The sequence below is a fragment of the Chionomys nivalis genome, chromosome 11 (assembly GCF_950005125.1).
Source record: "Chionomys nivalis chromosome 11, mChiNiv1.1, whole genome shotgun sequence".
Classification (NCBI taxonomy): Eukaryota; Metazoa; Chordata; class Mammalia; order Rodentia; family Cricetidae; genus Chionomys; species Chionomys nivalis.
The window spans coordinates 39,235,720-39,260,958 of record NC_080096.1 but is presented as its reverse complement, the minus strand read 5'-3'; the positions used below and the strand labels follow the sequence as shown (position 1 = coordinate 39,260,958).

The 25,239-nt window shown below is 36.7% G+C and overlaps 1 protein-coding gene across 7 annotated transcripts in view; it reads left to right on the top strand.

Annotated features, from left to right (window-relative positions):
• Tut4 (terminal uridylyl transferase 4) overlaps window positions 1-25,239 on the top strand; it is a 93,354-nt gene that overhangs the window by 18,836 nt on the left and 49,279 nt on the right. For 6 of the 7 annotated variants that reach the window (XM_057785056.1, XM_057785054.1, XM_057785059.1 and 3 more), the window contains exons 4-11: window positions 5,499-5,615; window positions 8,222-8,399; window positions 10,087-10,175; window positions 12,133-12,184; window positions 15,392-15,461; window positions 18,737-18,863; window positions 21,784-21,903; window positions 22,106-22,318. In XM_057785056.1, coding sequence (XP_057641039.1) covers window positions 5,499-5,615; window positions 8,222-8,399; window positions 10,087-10,175; window positions 12,133-12,184; window positions 15,392-15,461; window positions 18,737-18,863; window positions 21,784-21,903; window positions 22,106-22,318 — 966 coding nt within the window. The remainder of the gene's footprint in view (window positions 1-5,498; window positions 5,616-8,221; window positions 8,400-10,086; window positions 10,176-12,132; window positions 12,185-15,391; window positions 15,462-18,736; window positions 18,864-21,783; window positions 21,904-22,105; window positions 22,319-25,239) is intronic. The other variant, XM_057785060.1, reaches the window with a different exon arrangement.

Genomic DNA, 25,239 nt, shown 5'->3' with positions numbered 1-25,239 from the left:
TCAATTTTTTTTTTCTTAATGTGTATGGGTATTTTGTCTGCATTTGTGTGTCTGTGCATCATGTAGGTGCCTGGTGCATGAGAGACTGAAAGAGATCCCCTGGGAATGGAGTTAAAATATACTGTTGTGGAGTTGGAGAGATGTCTCAGCTGTTAAGAACACTGGCTGCTCTTCCAGAGGACCTGGGTTCAATTCCCAGCACCCACATGGCAGCTCACAACTGTCTGTTACTTCAGTTCCTGGGGATCTGATACCTTCACACCAATGCACATAAAGTTAGATAAATTCTGTAGGGGCCTACTACCCAGCTCCCGAGTAAATCACACAAGGGGGCTTATTCTTAGTTATAAATGCCCAGCCTTAGATTGACTTCTTTCTTGCCCTCTTTTCTTAGCTTAAATTATCCCTACTACCTTTTGTCTCTGGGCTTTTATCTTTCTCTATTTCTGTATACCTTTGTTTTTTTCTTACTCCATGGCTAGGTGGCTGGCCCCTGATGTCCTCCTCTCCTTGTTCTCTTTCTCTTCATTCTCTTTCCTTGTTTCTCCGCCTGCTAGCCCTGCCTATCCTTGCTTTTGCCTTGCTATTGGCCGTTTATTTCTTTAGTAATACCCTCAGGTGTTTTAGACAGGCAAAGAATCAGAGCTTTACAGTTAATTAAATGCAGAATAAACAAGTCACACACCTGAAAATTAATATTCCCCAACATATGTATTTAAAAAAATACAGTTGTAAGCCATCATATGGGTGTTGGGAATTGGACCTGGGTACTCTGGAAGAGCAACCAGTGCTTTTAACCTATGAGGCACCTCTCCAGCCTCCTATTTAACCTTTTTATACATACATTTTTTGAACAGTAAAATGAAGTTAAAAAAAAAAAACTTTTTTAGAACCAAAATGATGGCTCAAATGGCTAAAGTGATTACCACACTAGCATAAGGATTAGAGTTTAGTTCTGCTAAATCCACGTAAAACCAGAAATGGTAGTATGTGTCTGTAATCCCAGCTGATGAGAACAGTAGAATATCTAGAAACTCTTTTTTTTTGTTTTTTTTTTTTTTTTTAGATTAGAAAACTAGATTTATCTTTCTGCTGCATCCAAGAAACACACCTAAATATCAAGGATCAACATCACCTCACGGTAAAAGAATAAAAACGTATTCCAAGCAAATGGGCCCAAGAAACAAACAGGTGTAGCTATTTTAATATCTGACAAAATAGACTTCAAACCAAAACTAACCAAAGAGATAGAGAACTACACCACATATTCATCAAAGGAAAAAACTTCACCAAGAAGGATTTTGCAATTCTAAATATTGATGCACCAAATACAAGGGCATCCAAGTTATATCTAGAAACTCTTAAGTCAGCTAGCTTAGTACACATGGTAGTAAATAAGAAACCCTGCCTCAAACAAGATAGAAGGTGAGGAATGACAGCTGAGATTGTCCTCCTACCTCTACATTTGTACTGTGGCCCACACATGCCCAAACATACATGTGTAGCATGAATAATAAAAACCCAGAGACAGATATTGGGGTTCAAGCTGAAGATCAGAAAAGCAAAGCAGCACTCAACTGGCTCTTACCTCTATCTCAGACCGAAGTGGGCTATCCTGCCTCCACTAATCCCCAGAGACCTGTCTCCTCCCGTTATATTCCTTTCTAGTGCCAGAATTAAAGGTATGCACCACCACTGCCCAGCCTCTGTGGCTAACTAGTGTGGCTGCTGGGATTAAAGTTATGTGCCACTACTGACTAACCTGTATGACTAACTAGTGTGGCTGCTTTGACTGGCCTGGAACTCTTTGACTGGCCTGGAGCTCACCTTGTAGACTGTGCTGGCCTCAGATTCATAGAGGTCTGTTACCTCTGTTTCCCAAGTACTAGAAGTAAAGGCTTGTGCCACCATGCCTACCTTAACATAAATATTTTTAGATACCTTTCCCTTACATGTTATAAGTTTTTCTTTCTTTCTTTTTTTTTTGGTTTTTCGAGACAGGGTTTCTCTGTGGTTTTGGAGACTGTCCTGGAACTAGCTCTTGTAGACCAGGCTGGTCTCGAACTCACAGAGATCCGCCTGCCTCTGCCTCCCAAGTGCTGGGATTAAAGGCGTGTGCCACCAGATGTCTCAAAGTATTCTGAGGCTTGTAAAAATGTAAAGTGATCAAGTAACGAATAGGGCTACTGGCAGGGAAACGATTACTGCCCGGCAGTTTTTCTTAGAGTGAAAACAGAAATCCTTAGGACTTTGAGATCTGGCCCAGTTACTAGTCATACTAGTGTTTTTATAATGTATCAATCATTTTTTTCTTTTGACAAAACCAAGAAAAAGGGGGAAACGTATTTTAGCTCACATTTCAGAGATTACAGTTCTTTATGGTCGAGAAGGTGTGGTGAAGGAGAGGAATTGTTGTTCCCAAAGGGAAGGAGATGGGGAAAGAGGCCCCTATTCCTCAACCTATGCAACATTTATTCATCTCTTGGGTACTTCTCAAACAAGTGGACAGCATTAATAATCAGTTTTCCTTCCTATAACTTGACATTGAAATATGCCTTATAAAATGTAATGTGTAGTTTCATAAACATTTTGCTTATATTCTTGGCTCCAGACATTAGTTTCTTTCTCTGCCTGGAGTATTGTATATGACTCCAGATGTCTTACAACAGCCCAATTCTATACTGCCTTTAAGTCACTGTATAAAAAGGTCTTTTTTTTTTAAAAATATTTATTGATTTATTATGTATACAATATTCTGTCTGTGTGCATGTCTGCAGGCCAGAAGAGGGCACCAGACCTCTTTACAGATGGTTGTGAGCCACCATGTGGTTGCTAGGAATTGAACTCCGGACCTTTGGAAGAGCACACAATGCTCTTAACCACTGAGCCATCTCTCCAGCCCTATTAAAAGGTCTTTAAGTGGTGACCATGTTTTAAAAAGCAACTCCTCTCTTGTCTATATTCCTATTTATTTGTATCTTACCTTTATTATTAATCTTCATGCACTAGAATGTAAATTCATACTGACAGGAGTTTGTTTTGTTCATTGTTCAGCTCCATGAAGCATGTCTCACATACAAGAATTTTAAAATGCTCAGTTAATGCATAGTTGTAGTTGGAAAAGTAAGAAAGTTTTTTAATGACTTAACTGATCTGAAAGAATTTTCATGTGATAAAAATTAGAATAAATAGATTGTGTGTCATTTATATGCTTGTTGCCTCTAGGAAATTATTCAATTCTTGAGATTTAAATCCTTTATCATTAAAGTGGAGAACACTGACAGTTAAAACTTAATAAATTGCACTTTATAAATGTTGTTTGTTTTTTTTGTAATCTATGGTAAGGTTGTTGTTAAATTGAAGCAAGTTTCTTACTTCAAGAACATCATTTATTGCCGGGCGGTGGTGGCACACGCCTTTAATCCCAGCACTCGGGAGGCAGAGGCAGGCGGATCTCTGTGAGTTCGAGGCCAGTCTGGTCTATGAGAGCTAGTTCCAGGACAGGCTTCAAAGCTACTGAGAAACCCTGTCTCGAAAAATCCAAGAAAAAAACCCCAAAAAACCATCATTTATTGAGTTTGGAGAGATGACTCAGTGTTAAGAATACTTGCTGTTTTTACAAAGGACCTTAGTTCCGTTCCTAGCACCCACATTGTGGCTCACAGCCTTTTATAACTCCAGTTCTAGAGGATCTTGGGGGGGTCATTGCACACATGTGGTGCACTTAAATACTTATAAGCAAAATGCTCACACACATAAAATACAAATAAATAAAATCTTTTTTAAAAGAATCTGTAGTCCCAGGTGAGAGAACCACTTTGTCAGGAGTTGCACTGAATATTGAAAATTAATCTGAAACAAAATACTACGTATTACTGAAGTTTTAGTGTAAGGCAATAGAAACAGTGCTCTAAAAATCAGCATTTATTGTTTTTATTAATTTTTTATTGTAAAAGATTTTGACTAGCTGGGTGGTGGTGACACACGCCTTTAATCCCAGCACTTGGGAAGCAGAGACAGGTGAATTCTCTGTGAGTTAAAGGCCAGCCTGGTCTACAGAGCAAGTTCCAGGAAAGGCTCCAAAGCTACACAGAGAAACCCTGTCTCAGGGAAAAATAAATAAATAAATAAACAACCAAACAAAAATTGTTGTCTTTGTTGATATATGCATGAACTGAAATTCATTATCTCCTGCTCAGTACTATTGAAACCCTGTGAAGTCCCAAGCTGTAGCATGAATTCTAATTGATATTAATAATAAAAACCCAGATCAGCATTAAGCTGAAGATCAGAGAAGCAGAGAGGCTAGTCACTACAGAGTTCTTTTACTTCTACCAATGCTCATACTGATGGGGTGATTCTGTCCTCACACTGCATTTCCAGATTCCATCTGTCTCCACAACACCTCAAACGACTATGAGCTCTTGTCTCCTTTTGTCTTATTTCTGTCTCTGACCCAGCCGTATCACTCCTGTTTCTACCTCCCTAGTGCTGGGATCAAAGACTTGGGATCTCAACGGCTGGGATTACATTTGTGTGAGCTCTGTTTCTTTTGTAGGCAGATTCAAACTTGTATAGTCCAGGGTGGACTTGAACTAACAGATTTCTCTGCCCCTGTCTCCTGAGTCCTAGGATTAAAGGTGTGTGCCACCAGTCCCTGACCTCTAGTGGTGTAGTTTAGCTCTGCACTCTCATTCAGGCAAGCTTTATTTGCTAAAACAAAATATCACTACACTAATTGCCATGGTTTTCATATCTATAAAATGAAAATATTAATCTTCCTGGATTATTAAGAATTAAAAGAACATTATATATCATCTATCGTAATGTCTGGTATCTAGCAAGCATTTAGTAATTATTGTTTTATTATTTTGAGAAACATATAAAATCATGAGTGAAGTACTATAACTTACATTTTTACCATGCCCAGATTGTTTCTTAAGAGTGGTTACCTCAAGAGTTTATCCATTTATTCTCATGGTATGGTGATTGATTGGAATATTTTTAAAACTTAGCCTTTGAAATTAAAATGAATAGTTGTGCCATTCATTTAAAATCACAGCATAAAGAGTACATTTTGTTTTTCATAGTACTCAAAAAGACCAAAAGTTAAGTTTGAAATTGATTTTGGGAATACCATTGGAATAAAGATTGAGGAGCAGGAAGCCTATTTAGCATTTTTGTGATATAATTTGAAGTTAGTACTTAGGATATCCTATAGTGACTGTTTTGAAAAAGTCATTTATATCTTCGGTACTTAAGCACTGGGTATTTACTAAAACACATGTTCTTGCAGTGCCTACTTGTTTTCTTTCTTGTGATACTGGAGTGTCTGACCTAAGTCCTAGCACATGGTGGGCATGTATTCTACCACTGAACTACAACAGCAGCTCACTGGTACCTGTTTGGGCCTGTTAAAGTTAGTAAGATTGTTCACTTATATAGTCTGTCATTTATTTGTTTATTGAGAAAGTATATTTTTAAATTTGTTTCTTCAGCGATCACCGGAATATACCAATTGCCGTTATCTATGCAAACTTTGCTTAATTCACATTGAAAACATCCAAGGAGCACATAAACATATAAAGGAAAAACGACATAAAAAAAATATTTTGGTAAGTTAATATCTTTAAAAACCTTTACTTTTTGAATTGTAAAAGTATATGAGACCATTTTAAAACTTACAAACCTAATAGTGAGGTGTGAAGTAACCGAAATGATAGTCTTGAATAACTGTAATTAACTTCTTTATCTCCAGTGATTAGAAGGAACCTTCTAGGAACCAGTTTGATCATGCTGAAAATTGATTCATAAAATAAAAACTGTCAGGTACAGATTACCCATCTTTCAGGAGAAGCAGCAGCAATGAGAAGGCTCTGGAGCCTGTCCTAGAACTTGCTCTTGTAGACCAGGCTGACCCTGAACTCACAGATATCATCCACCTGCCTCTGTCTCCCCAGTGCTGGGATTAAAGACGTGCGCTGTCACCACCCTGCTCCTTTAATCTTTTAGTACGTCTGCTCAGGTGAAATTGGATCTTTGGCTTCAACTCAGAAAGGAATTCCAGGACAACCAATGTAAACAGAGTTGTGATTTATTAAGAGACGTGTGTGTGTGTGTGTGTGTGTGTGTGTGTGTGTAGGGGGTGAATGTGTTTGTATTGTACTGAGGCCATGGGATGACTTTGGTTGTCATACTCTATCAGTTTCTACCTTATTCCTTATAGATACGGAGATACGGTCTCTTATCTATATACTGACCTGAGAGTTATTCCTACAGGTCAAAAAGTCTTTTAACAATTTTCTTGTCTTCATTGGTGTGCTCAACCAGTCTTGGCCTTTTACATGGCTGTTGGGAGCTGAACTCCGGGTCTTATGCTTACCAAACTTTCTTACCCACTAAGCCAGCCTCCCAGCCCCCAAAGACATTTTTATTTTGAGAGTTCTTTCACATTTATTAACATTTGTTTTTTGTACATGGGCACACATGCCACAGTACACATGTGTACTTGCTATTTTAATATAAAATAGCTATATATGAAATGAATATTATCTCTGTAGTCTTCACAGCAAACATTTACTGTGCTGGAAGTTTGACTTCTCACTAAGACTCTTCAACTGGACTCTGGGATGAGGTGCTTTTCCACCTTTCATTTCCCGTCTTTCTATCTTACTTTCCGTACGGAGTAGTCATTGTCTGATTGTCAGATGCCCATAATGGTGAATAAGAATCATGGTTCCTGTTCCCAATAATTGGTGAATAGCAGTTTGTGTACAGTAAGTCTTATTAGAGGGAGAAATAATGTGAAGGAAATGAACATTTTACTTGGTTTAGAACGGGGAAGTTTCTCTGGAAAGTGACCTTTGAGCTGAACTTTGATATAGTAGTTTAAAAAGCAAAAAGTAAGTGTGGTGCATTAAAACATCATAAAGAAAGGTCTCCAGAGAAGAGTGGACATAGTGTGTAAGGATGTGAGTAAATCTAGTAAGAGGGAAGGAGAGAACTAGAAGGAAAACGGTGTGACATGCGGCTGGAAAAGTACAGACCAGAAATCCTCACACATTTGCACTTCAGAATTTGTAATTTTTAAATTATTCTTATTAAATTATCTCACACAAATTTGCATAGAGTACTTTTCTAAGCATATTATTAACTAATTTTCTTTCTAAAAATCTAATACTAATAATATATACTCTCAGCTTAGATAACTTCTGAGAAGAATCCTCTCACCTGATCTTCCAGAAAGTCTGGGTTGTAGTTCTTCTCTGCGTTTCCATAGAAGCTTTTGCATTATTTGATTATAAAACCTTATGTTTTATAAACTTTGTGTATTAGCGAGTGTTCTTATGACCACTTGACTTGATGCTGCCTGTGTTGATTAGATATGATTGATGACTTTTCTTTTTTACCTAAGATTGCTGTCTTTGTTGCTACGGAATCATGAGTCAATTGTTGAACCTCTGTGTTAGCTTAGATGTAGAATTTCAGAATTTGTACCAATAATACAGTAGAACAATTTTTAAAATGTTATGTTCTTCTTTTAAAATGGTTATTTATTTGATATTTATTTATTTATGAGTGAGTACGTAAGTGTATGATGACTCCCTGTGGGAGCTAGCAGAGTCAAGGAGTGGGTATCCGGTACCCTGGAACTTAAGTTATATAAAAGCAGTTGTGAGCCACTGGATGTGGGTGCTGGGAACTCGAATGGGTCCTTCACAAAGGCAGTCCGCACTTCTGAGATATCTCTCCAGTTCCAGTAGAACAGATTTTAAAAAATTTAATAAAATGATTTTTTAAAAAATACTTATTTATTACGTATACAATATTCTGTCTGTGTGCATGCCTGCAGGCCAGAAGAGAGCACCAGACGCCATTATAGATGATTGTGAGTCAACATGTGGTTGCTGGGAATTGAACTCAGGACCTTTGGAAGAGTAGGCAATGCTCTTAACCTCTGAGCCATCTCTCCAGCCCTTAATAAAATGATTTAATTATAGTCTCAAAAAAGTTTAAATTATTAAAAAATCTTATTAATAAACTCCTTTGTTGTACCTTTAATTCCTTGAGTCTTGTATCCTAAAAGCAAAAGTTTTTCTTTGCTTCACTTATTACATGTTTTATTTCTCATGTGAATATTTGTTATTTCTGTTTTTCTTTCTTAAATATAAGGACATTAAAATGGAAACTTTTTTATTGTTGTGAAACATTCTATTAACAGGAAAAACAGGAAGAAAGTGAACTGCGATCTCTTCCATCTCCTTCCCCTGCTCACTTGGCTGCTTTAAGTGTTGCAGTTATTGAATTAGCAAAAGAACAAGGAATAACAGATGATGACCTCAGAGTCCGCCAGGACATTGTGGAGGAAATGTCAAAGGTTATAATGACATATTTACCAGGTACTAAACCATTTTACATATTTATTAGAATCACAAAATTTTCCTTTACTTCCTCTTGAACTAGGGTAAATTTCTTATTGTATATTCTTTTTTCTTCTTTTTGAGACAGGGTTTCTCTGTGTAGCTCTGGCTGTCCTGGAACTTATTCTAGGCTGGTCTCCAACTCATAAAGATCCAACTGCCTCTGCCTCCCGAGAGCTGGGATTAAAGGCGTGTGCCACCAGTGCCCTGCCTTTTTTTTTTTTTTTTTTTTGCTTCTTAAAATAGACAAATTTGAGTGTCTTAGGAATGACATTTTTTTGTTCGTTAATTTTTTTGTTTGTGAATGTGTATGGCCTGACAAGTAAATGTGGAATCAGAAAACTTCTTTCCTTCTACCATATGTGTTCTGGTATCCACCTCAGTTCCTCAGGGAATAAGCGCCTTTAACATCTCACTCTCGAGGAATTGCTTTTATTTTAGAATTTTCTTTTAAGAAAAAAAAAAAAGTAGTATAATTTTGTGGTATGAGAAATAGATATTTTAAAATGCCAAACGTGGGTAATTTTTTATTGGTAAGATATATTTTACATTGGTTTATGAGTATTTTTTTTAAGAGAGTGAGTTTTATTATAAAAAAATATTTATAGGTGTATGTATTCCACACATGTGCCAGATGCCTACAGAGGCCAGAAGAAGGTGTTAGGAGCTGGAGTTACACAGGTGATTGTGAGTTTCCTGATGGGGTGCTGGGGATCTGGACCTGGGTCCACAGGAAGAGCAGCAAATATTCTTGAGTACTGAGTCCCTGATTATCATTGATTTCTAAGTGGATTTTAGCGTTTATTTTATATATTTTCAGTGTAAACATTATAACATTACCAAATAACATTTTTATTGCTTTATAATAGGGAAACATTAGTTTAATTTATTTTTGGGTTCAAGGTTCTATGAATTTAGGTTTATTTGATACATTTACACAAGTATAGGTTGATGCCTATCTTTTTTTTTCTTTGACATATAGGTAAATTATACAGTAGTTTGAGAACAATCTAGCCAAGTAGGTTCTGTTTATCTTGTAGCCACAAATTTTTTCTGTTTAAAAGTTTGCACTATCAGTTTACTTGGAGTTGCTTTGTAGTTTGAAAAGCATTTGTTTTGAATGATCCTTTTTTTAAAGTTGTATAAGCATCTAAAATAATAAATGGATTTTATGACAGAGCATTGCTGGATGAGTGCATTTGTTAAATAATCTGATAGGTTTCTAAATGAATTGTTTCAATTTGAACACTGAACTTTTCTGGTAGTTTTTATTCCTTGTACTTTCTTCTTGTACTCATGATACCCATCCAGTTAGAAAGGATGTCAATTTTGTGAAAATCATTATGCCATAATCATGTGATTGAAGTTACGTATAGTTTTCCTGATGTTTTTATTTATTTGTTTTGTATGTGTGGGAATCTAGTGTGCGTTCATGTTTAGAATGTATATGTGAATGCCTGATAGGTTGGAAGAGGCAATTGGGTACCTGAAACTGGAGTCACAGATGTTTATGAGCCACCATTTAGGTACAGGAAACTGATCTCTGGTCTTCTGCAAGAACAGCAGCAAGTGCTCTTAACTGCTGAGTCATGTTTCCAGCTTCCCAATTTTTAAAAAAATACTCATATTTGCAGTTACATGCTTTTGTGTTTTTTCTTTATTCCAGAATGTTCACTGAGGTTGTATGGCTCATCTCTAACAAAGTTTGCTCTAAAAAGCAGTGATGTTAATATAGATATAAAATTTCCTCCCAAGGTAAGTAATTAAATAAGAATCTTCTTTCTATGATACTTATGGGTTATCTTTTAGAAAAGAGGTAGGAAGGAAAAAAAAAAAACCTTTGACTTATTGAGTATGACCATGAAGACTAAACAGTGTTTTTAAGTTACTCTTAATGCCGGGCAGTGGTGGCACGTGCCTTTTAATCCCAGCACTTGGAAGGCAGAGGCAAGGAGATCTTTGAGTTCAAGGCCAGCCTGGTCTACAGAGTGAGTTCCAGGGCAGCCAGGGCTACACAGAAAAACCCTGTCTTGAAACCCCTCTCCCCACCCCCCCCAAAAGTTACTCTTACATTTCAAATAGGGAGAGTAAAAACATTCAGGTGGGAGAAAAAAGCCAAAAGAGGAAAATAATAAAAGGGAAAAGTGCTTACATTTGAGCTTGTTGACTAGTTCCTACTTTGGGTAAGCAGTATTAAAAAGTGGAAAAATAGAAACCAGAAAGCTAAATTTGAAACCTGACTGAAAAACAAAACAGCACAGGTTCCTTGATCTCTTTGAACATTGTTTTCCTCAATTTTAAAAAACAGGATAAAAAACGTTTTTTGTTGGTTTTGTTTATTTGAGATAAAATTTCCCTATTTATCCTGGCTGGAACTCAGTGTATATTCCAGGGTGTCCTTGAACTTGTTGTACTTCTCCTGCTACTGCCTCTTGAATGCTGCTATTACAGGCACATTGGGCCATAATGGTGTTTGTAAGAGCCTGGGCCGTATTCTACTGGAATTCCATCTCTATCTTCCAAATAAGGGATAATGTTTCAGCTTTTGAGGCAGGGTCTCAACTATGTAGCTCTGATTGGTTCTGGAGCTCTTTGTGGCTCAGGCTGGCCTTAAACTCAGAGAGATCCCCTGCCAAGTGTTGAGATTAAAAGTGCTCCATCACACTGGCCCAGTTTTTACATTAAATGAGATGAACATACACATATAGCCTGGTAAATGATAAATACTTATAAGACCTAGTAGTGAGGTAATGTTATTATCAACTGTCAATAATATTTGGCATTAACAGTGCTAATTTTTGTCAAGTCAAACATTGAAAATTGTCAGTCAAGGTCTGGCAATATGTCTCAATGGGTAAAAGAGAGCCTGGTGACCTGGTGACCTGAGTTCAGTCCTTGGAACCCACATCAACTTGAAAAGAGAAACTGACTCTGTGTGTTGTCTTCGGGCTTCACATGGTGGCTGTGTGACATATACTCTATTCTGTCAAATACAATAATACAATTTTTAAAAAGTTAATAGTCAAAATTTCATATTTGTCTTAGAGTTTCGGGTCTATGATAAAACACCTTGGAGACATTTATTTCATTTTAGCAGCTTGTAGTCCATCCAGGGAAGTTAGGGCAGGAACTCCAGGTAGGTAGGAACTGAAGCAAAGGCCACGAAGGAACTGCTGATTAATGACTTACACTTCATGGCTTGGTCAGCCTGCTTTCTTACAGCACCCAGGACCACCAGCCCGTGAATGCCACCACATCAACCAAGGAGTGGGGGAAGCACTACAGGCTTGTCTACAGGCCAGTCTAGTGATAATATTTTCTTAATCAAGATTCCCTCTTCCCAAGTTCGGTTCAAGTCATGTCAGGTTGACATAAAATTAGCCAGAACAATGTTATTTTTTTTTTAATGCTTTTTTTGTTGTTGTTGCTCATAGATACTTGATTTGAATGAAAGTTTGGTGTTTAAATTTCTAGTTTATTTAATAGTCATTTGGTAAACTTGGTTTCTGTTTTCCTTGAATAATAAATAGTTCAGCATTTGTTGTAATTGTACTTTTCTGAACAAGATTTGTTGACATAAAGTAAAAATACTACTCTGATTGTATTATTTTAAAATACAGAGCATTATTTTTGTTTAAGTGTTGTTGTTTAATCAAATTGAATTCTCACTAATGTCCTGCTACTTGTTCTTTGTTTTAATGAAACTTTTTAGATGAATCATCCAGATCTTCTAATACAAGTGCTTGGAATTTTGAAAAAAAGTAGTAAGTTCTTGCTTTTTCTTCTTTCATAAAAATTTTTCTAATAGTATAGGCACTGTGTTGCTTACATATGGCTAACCAAGTTAAAATTGGTACCATGTATGAGTATGCGCGTGCGCGCACACGCACACACATACACACATACACACACATATATACGTATATAAATATACATGTATATTTATAGTAGGTGTCTCTGGAAATATAATTGACCTGTTGGTTAAGTCAGATGTACTGTGTCAAAATTGAAAATTAAAAATTGTTATGGGATTTGGAGCATTAAAAAAATACCTTTCAATACAATAGCCTCTCCTTATCTTCAGGATTTACTTATTTATGTATTTGTTTAGTGCGAGGGATGCAACCCGGGGCCTTGCACTAGATGTATATTTTGTCAGTGAGCTATAGTCCAGTCACTATCTCAGTTTTGCTTTCTGTGGTTTCAGTTAACCTGCATTCAACTACAATCGAAAATCAGGTAGAATATTCTAAAAACAAACAATTCCTCTTTAAAAAATATTTCCTTAATTTATGTGTATGATGTTTTACTTGCATGCATATATGAACATCATGTGTGTGATTGTGCCTGCAGCAGTCAATAGAGGGTTTCAGATTCCCTGGAACTAGAGTTATGGACAGATATGAGCTAACATGTGGGTGTGTGTTGTGAACTGAACCCAGGTCCTTGTTTAAGAACAATTGCTCTTAACCGCTCAGTCATTTCTGTAGCCCTTCCTCATTTTTAAGTCTCATTCCATTCTCAGTAACTCCATCAATTTATCTTTTAGTAGCTCTTCCACTTTCAGGTTATTAGATTCTCTGCAGTGTCATGTACAGACGAGAGTCCACATTCATATAACTGATTATGTTGTAATTGTTCTGTTCTGTTTCATTAACTCCTACTAATCTTTTATAGTGCCTAATTTATGTATTAAATTTTTTTTAAAGATTTATTTATTATGTATACAATGTTCTTCCTGCATGTATACCTCTATGCCAGAAGAGGGCACCAGACCTCATTACAGATGGTTATGAGCCATTATGTGGTTGCTGGGAATTGAACTCAGGACCTCTGGAAGAACAGCCAGTGTTCTTAACCTTTGAGCTATCTCTCCAGCCCTGTATTAAAATTTTTCAAAGGCATGTATGATTAATAAAAGATGAGTATTTACAGCATTTGATGCTACCTTGGGTTGCAGATATTTGCTGGTGTTTTATAAATTATTTCTTTTAGGTAAAAGAGAGCGACTATGTTACCATCATTTCATGTGTAAATGAAGACAAATAGATCTATCTTCATCTTATTGGAAGGTCACTGATGAAGGACAATTAGGGAGAGATGTAGAATAAAGATGTGTTCATACATTGTGTATACATGCTTTCTTTCTACCTGATTTGTTTGTTCTTTTTGTTTTTGTTGTTGTTGTTTGGTTGGTTTTTCAAGACAGAGTTTCTCTTTGTAGCCTTTACTATCCGGGCTGTCCTTGCTTTGTAGACCTGACTGACCTCGAACTCACAGAGATCCACTTGCCATTGTCTTCTGAGTGCTGGAATCAAAGGCGTGTGCCACCAATCCTGGCCGCTTTCTTTTCATTCGAAGCAGTAACCCACTTGAAGTAGCTATAGTCTATTGTAATCATTTATGTTACATCAGCTGAATCACACCAAGTAGCTTTTCCATGTTACTTGTCTGGAATGCTTTTATAAGAAAGGATACTTAATAGATAAAAAATAAAAAAAAAGAGTGTGGTGTTTCAAATCAAGCTCTAAAACATATATTATAAACTGGTAAATTAGTTGACTCATCCTTCTTTTTTTTGGTTATTTAGGTGTGTGCGCTTTTGTGTGTGTTTATGTGAGAGAGAGTGTGAGTGTGAGTGAGTGTGTGGTATTTGTGGCATTTTTGGTGTGCATGATAGTTGTTCTTTTAGTCTCTGGAATTGAACTCGGGTTGTCAGGCTTGGAGGCAGGGGCCTTTATTATCTGAGTCATCTTATTAGCTTATTATTTATGAGCTTCTTGTTGACCGTTGCTCTGGGAAATTAGTTTATAAGGAGTTGCTTTTATTAATAAATACTTGTTTCTAATTACACAAAAACTTAAAAACATAAACCAGTTAAACATAGGAGGTAGACATAATGGCTTTTATCTCTCGAGAGTTATTGAGAAATGTCAGCCCATTTTAACTATTAATATACCTTTCACATGAGAGATTATCTTCACTCATATAATGTAGGTTTAAAAGCTTTTTCTAATTTTTTAAAATTATGTTTCACTTAATTTTCTCATTGCATCCTCTAGAAATCTATCATCAACAGATTTGTTTTTATATTTGTGTTCCTAATCCCTTGTTGAGCTTTTTGTGTCATAAGTTACTGCCATATTTACTGTATGTTATAGCATTTCTGACATGATGGGTTTCCAGTACATATTTTTAAATTGGTAATTATCTCATCAAATACTACTAGAGTTTCATTGAGGTTTTTCTTCCCAAACAAAATGTCAATCTATTTATCTTAAAATATTTATTTTTAATTTTTAAGTTAAATTTATTTTATGTCCTTGTGCATGCTTGTGGGTGGATGCGTGCTTGCATGCATTTGGAAGTCAGAAGACAACTTGTAGGATTTGGTTCTCCCTTTCCAGCACATGGGTACTAGAGGTTGAATTTTCCTGCAGGGCCATCTCCCCAGACTCTGAAGTAGATATTTATGACTTGAGATCTACTTTGGTGATAGGCTTTGCCCGCCACCCCACTCTCATTAATTCCTCCTAAGAATCTTTCATTAGTCAGATTTTAGAAATATTAATTGGGTGAGGCCTAGAGTTGTACTTGAATGGCAAAGTATAAGTTCTCCTATAACTATATATAGCCCTCAGAAGTGATGTGCCCTCTTTGCTGTGTATCTGTGAAGTCTGACTACTTATTTGAAAATATTCAAACATTTAGGGATGTTAAAAGTCCTTCTTAAGGTGCCTCTAATTTCCAAATGGTATTTAAGACTATACTTGTGGTTTGTGGTATACAAGAAATGACTCTAGGAGAGGTAAGAGATTCTTTCGGGGTTTATCATTTTCATAATTAGAAAAGTAGGTTATCCCACAGAAGTAATGAGAGTGATTTTTAGAATGAAACTGTTATTTATTGTTTACTAGTGAATACTTAGTAATGCTGACATTAACTTACCTTTCCCCCTCTTCTCTTATTAGCATTATATGTAGATGTGGAATCTGATTTTCATGCTAAAGTTCCTGTTGTGGTGTGCAAAGATCGGAAAAGGTTGGTAATGAAGAAAAAAGGTATTTATAAAAACAAACAAACTTGGGCTGAGGAGATTGCTCAATGGGTAAAGGGTTTGCTGCACAAGCATGAGGCATGAAGACTTGAGTTTGAATCGCTAGCACTGAGATAATAAGCTAGGCAATCCTACTTCTTTGAGAGATCATAGGGTCTTCTTGAGCAGCCAGCCTATCTAAGATGTTGAGCTTCAGGTCCAATGAGAGATCTATTAAACAAGAAGGAGGAGAACAATAGTCAAAGATACTCACCATGAGTCTGACCACCACACACATGTGTGAATGTACCCATGCATGTTAGTACACACATACACACGCCCACAAGATGACTCATTTACTACATAAACCTGACAAACTTGAGTTCTACTCTTTGTATCCCATGTAAGCCACTGTGCATACACACACCCCATTATTTTTTTATTTTTTTAAAAAAGGAACCAAATTTGATTCAAACATTTCCAAAGTAAGAAATTGTATATCTTAGATTTCTCATTAGGTTAATATGACCATATGAGTTGTCATTTATTAAATGACACACCAAATGCATGTGAACAAGAAATTGAGTTAGCAGAGTTAAAGCACTCTAGGTAAAACTTTCCCTTTCCCTTCTCCTCCATTTTCTTTTCCTTTCTTTCTTTTTCTTTTCTCTCCCCCATTCTCTCTTTCTTTCTCTGCCTAAATTCATTTAGTCACCCATCAATACTAAGAACATTTACTTTTGTGCACGTGCTATATTGCTCTGGAAATATAAAAATAAAGAGATAGCCACTCTTTGTTTTGTTTTGTTTTTTGTTTTTCAAGACAGGGTTTCACTGTAGCTTTAAAGCTTGTCCTGAAACTAGCTCTTGTAGCTCAGGCTGGCCTGGAACTCACAGAGATCCGCCTGCCTCTGCCTCCCGAGTGCTGGAATTAAAGGTGTGCACCACCACCGCCCGGCTGAAATAGTAACTCTTGATAAGGTTTTACTGCCTGTTATAATCTCGGGGCTGGTGAGATCACTTAGTAGGTAAGAGAACTTGCTGCCAAGCCTGAAGAACTGAGCTTATTGTGAGACATACCTGGTAAAAAGAGACACCTGACTCCTGAAGTTGTCTCCTGACCTCCATTTAAGTACGTGCATGCATGTGTACATACGCATACAAGATAAATAATGTAGGAAATATTTTACTTACAATCTAGTTTTCATTTAATTAGCATGACTCATTGCCTTTCTAGTCAGATATATGTAGGACTGAGAAGGTAAAAGTACTGGGTGTGTTGGTACACTTGGGAGGCAGAGGCAGGCGTCTCTGATTTTGTGGCCAGCCCTGTGTACATAGCAAGTCCCAGACCAGCCAAGGCTACATAGTGAGTCTTCGTCTCAGAAAATCAAAAAAAAAAAAAAAAAAAAAAAAAAGGAAGGATGAAAAGAAACTAAATACTACTTGAGATTTAACATGGAAGAAACTTACAAAAAGAGTTAAATGTTCTTCTGCTGATTCCTAAGTTGTTTTTTTTTGTAGTGTAAGATTGTGGGGTTTTTTTTTAAATTCAAATTGAAAAGATTTTGTAGAGATCTAGTTTGGACTTTAAAGTATTTCTGTATTATGGTGTGTGTATGTGTGGACATTTGTGTCCCATGACGTGTGGAGGTCAGAAGGCAACTTTATAATGTAAGTACTCCTTTAAAGCATTGCATGGGTACTGGGATTGGTTGTAAAGGGTTTAACTGAGGTCTTCAGGCTTATTTGGCTAGTTAAGACATCTTGCCAGCCCAACTTCCTTTTTTTCTAAATTAGAAAATCGAGACTGGGAGAGGATAAACATTTGTCCAGATTTATATCTTTTAAGACAGTCTAGTAGATGGAAACAAAACAGAAAACAGTGTTTTTCATGTTGTAATTAATTGCCTGCATATGACAGCCTCAGCTTCATTCTTTTTGCTACTCCCCTCCCTTCCCTTGGATAACTCTCCACTGTATTCCTCTCATTCCACTTAAGGTAGCGCCTGTTTTCACTGTACAAAAGCATAAATTGTGGATCAATAAGTAAATTCCAATCCTTAACTTGAAAGTAGCAACAAAACTATGAAAATTTGAATAAGAATAAGAGTTGAGAAGTATAGCTACTAAATTAATTTTTAAAAATTTTATCATGTACAAAACCATAAAGAATGAACTAGAAGCCACGTGGTAGTAGTGCACACCTTTGATCCCAGCACTCGGGAGGCAGAGGCAGGCGGATCCCTCCCTCTGATCTACAGAGCGAGTTCCAGGATAGGTGCCAAAGCTACAGAGAAACTCGGTTTCGAAAAACAAAAAAAAATTGCCTCTCCCCAAAAAAGAATGAACTAGAAGAGAAGCACGCTATGGTAATTGACATTGAATGTGTTAGTGTCATTGGTGGCTTGAGCTTGTAATCTTAGCTTGGGCTTTATAGCAAGATCCTGTCCTTAAATGGTCCAAAAATGTGGGCTTATAAGATGGCTCAGTGGATAAAGTTGCTTGTCTCTAAACCTGACCATCTGAGTTTGATATATGGGACCCACATGGAGCAAAGAACTAACTTCCACAAATTTCCTCTGACTTCCACATACATATCATGGCACACATGTTCATACACAATAAGTAAAGGAGCAGAAAAAAAATGTTTTGCTATGACTGAAAACAATTGCTATTATATGTGTATCTTTGTGGATACTAGAAACAGCTGCAGGCTTTTGCAAGAATAGTACAGGCTCTTAACTGCTGAACCATTTCTCCATTCATGCAGTAACTTTTCTGGTTATTAAAATACATTGACTGAGCCGGACGGTGGTGGCGCACGCCTTTAATCCCAGCACTTGGCAGGCAGAGGCAGGCGGATCTTTGTGAGTTCGAGACCAGCCTGGTCTACAGAGCTAGTTCCAGGACAGGCTCCAAAGCCACAGAGAAACCCTGTCTCAAAAAACCAAAAAATAAATAAATAAATAAATAAATAAATAAATAAATAAATAAATAAATAAATAAATAAAATAAAATAAAATACATTGACTGAGCCGGACGGTGGTGGCGCATGCCTTTAATCCCAGCACTTGGGAGGCAGAGGCAGGCGGATCTCTGTGAGTTCGAGACCAGCTTGGTCTACAAGAGCTAGTTCCAGGACAGGCCCCACAACCACAGAGAAACCCTGTCTCAAAAAACCAAAAAAAAAAATTGACTGAAAAAGATAGCCTCTGGGTTTTTGAAGCATTCTGCTTTTAAAGGTATTAATGCAACAAAATTTTTTTCTCATTCACAGTGGTTTACTATGTAGAGTGAGTGCTGGAAATGATATGGCATGTCTCACTACTGACTTACTTGCTGCTCTTGGCAAAGTGGAGCCTGTCTTCACTCCCTTAGTGTTAGCCTTTCGCTACTGGGCTAAGGTAAGTGGAACAGAAGAAAATAAATCAAGCCTTTTCTTGTTCTAATACATATTATAATGTAGGAGGAAATAGTTGTCTGTCGCCTACAGAAAATCCTGTGTCTGGTTTCATCATGGACATCAGATAAAGTTTCACTGGCATGTAGTAAGTTCCCTTTTCCAGTTGAAACTGTTGATGACCTTGAGCCATTATACATACTGGTTTTTCCTTTATTCACATCTGGTAAGATAAGAGAATAAAATAGGAATTTTATGACAGTGCAGTGCTTTAAGTTATTTGAAGCTTGTAAATTATTTACTTTTGGAATTTTCTGTTTAGCTTATATACTTATATATTTTTAAAAATTTATTTACTTGCCGGGCGGTGGTGGCGCACGCCTTTAATCCCAGCACTCGGGAGGCAGAGGCAGGTGGATCTCTGGGAGTTCGAGGCCAGCCTGGTCTACAAGAGCTAGTTCTGTGACAGGCACCAAAGCTACAGAGAAACCCTGTCTCGAAAAAAACCAAAAAAAAAAAAAAATTATTTACTTTATGTGTACAAGTGTTTTGCTACCTTGTATATATTGGGTGCCTGGAATCTGGGAGGTCAGAAGAGGGTGTTGGAACCCCTGGTCTTGGAGTTACAGAAGCTTGAGAGCTGCCACAGGTGCTGAGAATCAAACCCAGGTCCTCTACAAGGACAAGTGCTCTTAACCTGTGGATTAACTCTAGCCATTATTTATTTTTTAAAGCACTTATATTTTTTATAATTTGTTAGTTATTATTTTATATATGTTATTGAATATTATACTGTAATTATAGTATCTATTTTTTATTTTCGAGACAGGGTTTCTCTGTGTAACTGCCCTGGCTGTTGTAGAACTCATTCTGTAGACCAAGTTGGCCTTGAATTCACAGAGATCCATCTGCTTCTGCCTCCCAAGAGCTGATACTAAAGGCATGAGCCCCACACCCATTTTTCTAGTATCATTTCTAATTCCATAGGAAAAAATTAGTAGGGAAGCCAGTGGCTCGATACATACAAATAAAATGTTTCTAAAATAAATAAAGTTGTCATAAATAGAATACTAACTAGTTGGGGAGGGATTTGGCAGTGAGTTTTACTTCTTTTCTCCATTGGGGGAAACTCCCATCACCAGACACTGATTCTCACAGTTTAGGAAAAATTGTCTATGGGAACCAGTTCTTTATGGCACATGATATTCCCAGAGGTAAGAGTTGAACAGAGCCAATACACTACTTAATTGTAGCACTTGGGGGTCTAAGGTAAGAGAATTGCTAGTTTAGAGTCAACTTGGGTTATGTAGTGAGTCTCTGTCTCAAATACAGCACATGCAGGGTAGGTGTGATAGCCAGGTCTTTGTTGAGGTTGTGGATGAAATGGCATTTCAAGCCATAGGCATAGTAACCCTAGAAAGTAGAACTTGTGGTAGAGTTTCATGTTGTACTTGAAGTGGGAGTTGGCTAGTGTAGCTCATCTAGACTATGGACAAACTGGCACTCAGGACCAAAGTGACAACATTCACTCTTAGAGATGGTCCATGAGAACTGAGTATTGTAGAGAGAGGAGATGAGTGGGGATGCAAAATGCATGATGAGGTGTCCCAGGGAAGAGGGTATCTAGCCATAACTTTGGCTCTCTAATAGGCTGGTAGAGCGGCTAGTTAGGTAGGAAGTACCCTAGACAGGATGGAGTAAGAATTTGTGATTCAAAGTACTGAAGACTTAATTCTTTGGGGTCAGATGGCAGATCAAAAATCAGTGACAGGGCCGGGCGATGGTGGCGCACGCCTTTAATCCCAGCACTCGGGAGGCAGAGGCAGGCGGATCTCTGTGAGTTCGAGACCAGCCTGGTCTACAGAGCTAGTTCCAGGACAGGCCCCAAAGCCACAGAGAAACCCTGTCTCGAAAAAACCAAAAAAAAAAAAAAAAAAAAAAAAAAAATCAGTGACAGGAGACCCTCTTAGATTGTAGCGATCCGTGTGGCATCAGTTGTCATGTAGTTTAACTTGAAAGTATGAGCACTAAGGTCAGTCTCTTTTCTTTTAAGTAGTTAATATACATTCTTTGAGTTCTGGTGATAAGTAGTTTTATAGATAAAACTTTTTAAATCAAGGTAATAAAGCTATTTAGTTTTATCATTCATAAATCCTAGTCAAGCTACCTGATTTTCTTAATTTTTATTAAAGAATTGTATTTAAAATTTAAATCTTTAAATTTTAAGTTTTTTATTTTTAATTTTGATTTCTTTGAGACGGGGTCTCTATTATTTTCTCTGTCTTAGAACCGACTATGTAGACCAGGCTGGCCTCACACTCGCAGAGATCCACTTCTGTTTACCTCTCAAGTACTGGGATTAAAGGTGTGTGCCAATTTGCCTGGCCTTATTTTTATTTTCTAAGCATTGTTTGACATCTAAAAAGAAATGATGGAATTCCTTTTCTTTTTTTTTCCTTTTTGGGTTTTTCGAGACACGATTTCTCTAGTTTTGGAGCCTGTCCTGGAACTAGCTTTTGTAAACCAGGCTGGCCTCAAACTCACAGAGATATGCCTACTCTGCCTCCTGAGTGCTGGGATTAAAGGCATGTGCCACCACCGCCTGGCTGAGATCATTGAATTCTAAAAAGGTTTTTCTTGCCTGATGTGGTAGTATACACCTGTAATTGCGCTAATTGGGGGGAAGGGGTGGCAAGATGCTTGCAATGTTAAGTATAGGCTACACAGTGAAGTCCTCCATCAGAATGGGCTATATGAGCAGGGAACTAGGAACATGAGGTAATACATTCTGGATGGTGATATTTCAGATTATTTCTTAAGTTTCATTGTTTTTTGAACTTTTTTTAACAGTGAAGAAAGAGCTACTTATACTATGAAAATTGAAGAAAGCTAAATGCTAGGACTTTGTTCTTTTCTATTTGCAGTTGTGCTATATTGACTCCCAAACTGATGGTGGAATCCCTTCTTACTGCTTTGCTTTAATGGTGATGTTTTTTCTTCAACAAAGAAAGCCCCCTCTTCTTCCTTGCTTACTTGGAAGTTGGGTAAGCTTGAGTTTGTGATGTATATGTGCATATATATATATAATATATATATATATAAAAAATGTATATATAGTTCTTGCTGAGTGTTGTGCTCAAACATTTTAAGGTGAAATTCTGGTTTTTCTATCTTTTCTTTCCTCTTTCTCTTTCTTTTTTTAAAAATAATTTTTCTACTACCAATTTGGAATGCCTTTTTATATAGATTGAAGGCTTTGACCCAAAAAGAATGGATGACTTTCAGCTGAAGGGCATAGTAGAAGAGAAGTTTGTGAAATGGGAGTATAATTCAAGTAGTGCAACTGAGAAAAACTTAATTGCTGATGAAAACAAAGCTAAGGCAGACCAACCAAAAGATGATACCAAGAAGACAGAAACAGACAACCAAAGTAATGCCATGAAGGAAAAACATGGCAAAGTAAGCTTTTTGTTTTTTATTTAACTTTTCTCTCTGTAGAACTTATGAATAACTTCAAGTGAAACTATTTGACTAGCAGTAGATTGACCTCTTGGCCTCATTTTCCTCATCTATACAGTGAGGGGTTGATCTGGTTTAGTTTTTGGTCTGAGATTTTCTAATAAATGTACGTATTGTTTGAGTTATATCAAGGTAATTCTGTTTCCTTTTTCATTTAAACCAGCAAAATTCCCTTAATGGGTTAAGTTTTCATTAAAGTTTAAGCGTAATGTGAATTATGTGGCCAGATTGAGTAGAGAAATAAAAAGTCTTTTCTCAGTTAATCAATTCAGCATGCATTTATTAAAGACCTCCTGTGTTCCAGGCATTTTCTTGAGTGCTAGACAACGATAGGCAAATACACATGGATTGTTTTCTTCATACACTTGTAGTATTTCAAAAATATATGCACTATTGTTTGAAATGATTGCTCTACTTAACACTGAATTGTTGTAGTTCTCTGGATTTACTTCACTATTTTAGAGAGTTATCTTTCTTTTTCTTCAACTACCTTCTACTTTTTTTCTCAAAGCATTAGTGCTCCCAATTAATGATCTTGCTTTTTAGTTTTCTGAAAATACTGAAGCAATCAAAAGAGGACTACACACTCCACCATCATCTCTGTCATTTCTACTCATATTCTTTTTTGCTACGTCTATTTCTAAAGGAACCTCCCATGCCATAATCTAAAGGCATCTTCTTCATTGCCTTCTGAATTATTTCAGAATATATTACTTTAGCAGTTTTCTTTCCTTCTTAAATTGTCAACTTTTCATTCTTTAATCAAGCATTCTTCTATTTCTCTCATTTTAAAGAAAAATGTTAAGTACCTTCCCTCCCATCTATTGCTTGGTTTCCCTTTGTAGTAAACTAAATAGAATTGTTTCTATTCATGATTTCCATTTTTCTGTATCTCTTTAACTCACATTATCAATCTGCCAAAACCTGTATTATTAGCTTCTATTTTGTTAAATTTTATGGTCACTTAAAATTATATCTTTGTAATAGCAACATTTTCCAGTTGATAATCTCAGCACACCACACCTATAGCTGTTTAGTCCATCTCATGTTTTTCTTTGCTAATTCATTTTTTTCTCCAGTTAGTAACGTTGAAGTGCTATGAGCTTGCTTTATGATCTCTCTTTTTCTTTTTTCTTTAAAGATTTATTTATTTATTATGATTTATGTGTGTTGGTGTTTTTTCTGAATATATGTCTGTGTGAAGAAACCAAATCTGCTGGCACTGGAGTCACAGAAAGGTGTGAGCTGCCATGTGGACGCTGGGAATTGAACCTGGGTCCTCTGGAAGAGCAACCAGTGCTTTTAACTACTGAACCATCTCTGTAGCCCAATCTCTCTTTTTCTGGTATATCTTCTTTCCTGTGGTAGGTGATCCTGTCCAATCCTTTTGATTTTTAGTGCCATCTGTAGGAGCCTAGTTAGTGTCTTTTTAGGTATCTAACTATGTCTAAACTGAACTTCGGATGTTACTCTGAAACTTGGAAGGAAGTTTTTCATGTTTCATCAGTTGATAATGCTTCGTCCTTTTAAGCATTCAATTTAAAACTCTAGAAACAGCCTATATTCCTTTCTTTCTTGAAAATCCTATATCAGGTATGTTAAAAAATCTTGAATCTTGTTATTTTTACTTCAAAATATATCTAGAATAGCATCATCTTTTACTGCGTACTGTTACTATCCTAGTTCTAGCCACTGTCATCCTGGCCTGAATTTTTGCATGTCTTCTAACAGATAATTCCTGCATGTACTCCACCTTTATTTATACTCAGCATCATCGTAATCTGGGTGGCCATAAAAAGGTTAAGTCAGCTATTGCCCTTGTCTGTCCTTGCACAAAAATGTTATCAGTTGTCTCATTTTATTTAGTATAGAAAAATGAAGCAGTCATCGGATCACTCTTTGCTTCCTCCGTTCCTTCTACTGCACGAGCTTTCAGTCTTCTCTTTTGTCCCCTCTTCCTCCACTTCCTCTTCTTCCATGTGAAGTTCACATGGTTTTCTTTTTAAAGCTAGTTACTCTTTGGTGTTATGTGTGTTTGTCTGCTCCCTATTCTTACAACACATTTCTCTTTTCATCAGGTCAGGACTTCTGAACAAAACTGATCCTGATACTCAGTTTAGCACTTAATTTTTTCTATTCCTTTATTTCCATCCCTTTTGTTATGGTCAACTCATCCCCACCCCCCCATAGTACTTAGCTGCTTCTAACTTGTTATTTAGTCTACCTATTGAGCATGTTTGTTCTCTTCTTATAAGCTCCATGAAGGCAAGAACCTTGACTTCTTTAAAAAGATTATCCCAAATCCCACCTTAACATTTAATTTTTACTGCAATTCTCAAGATCATTTCTCTGTCCTAATAGTCTGTATAATATGACCTCTCCTTCTTTGGGTAGCAGTATTGTGTAGAGAGAGATTCTTAGCACAGACACAGTAGCCAGGTGGTCTTCAGTCAGATTCTTGCGCTGTAGAATTGTTCATGTAGGTTTAGGCTTTAGAAGTGTTTGTAAGGATCGGAGGCATTCTGTGAAGTTATGTGTAAATGTGAGTTTTCTTTGTTATGATATCCTTCGCACAAATCCAGGAACATAGTAGGTTCTAAAGAAATGTTTGCTGAATGACATTTTTTTTAATTTTTGAAAGTAATTTACAATATGAAATTGTAATAGTTATCTAGTAGTTTACAACCTTTACTGTGCATGAGGTTCACAAAGAGCTTCAAAAAAAAAAATAGGTGTGGTACTTGTAATTCTAGTACTTGGGAGGTTGTATCTTGAGCTACAATCTTGCTTGCATTACAGGGTGAAACTCTGTCTCAAGCTCACACATCTAGTCAATAAAACAAATACAAGAAAGATTAAAA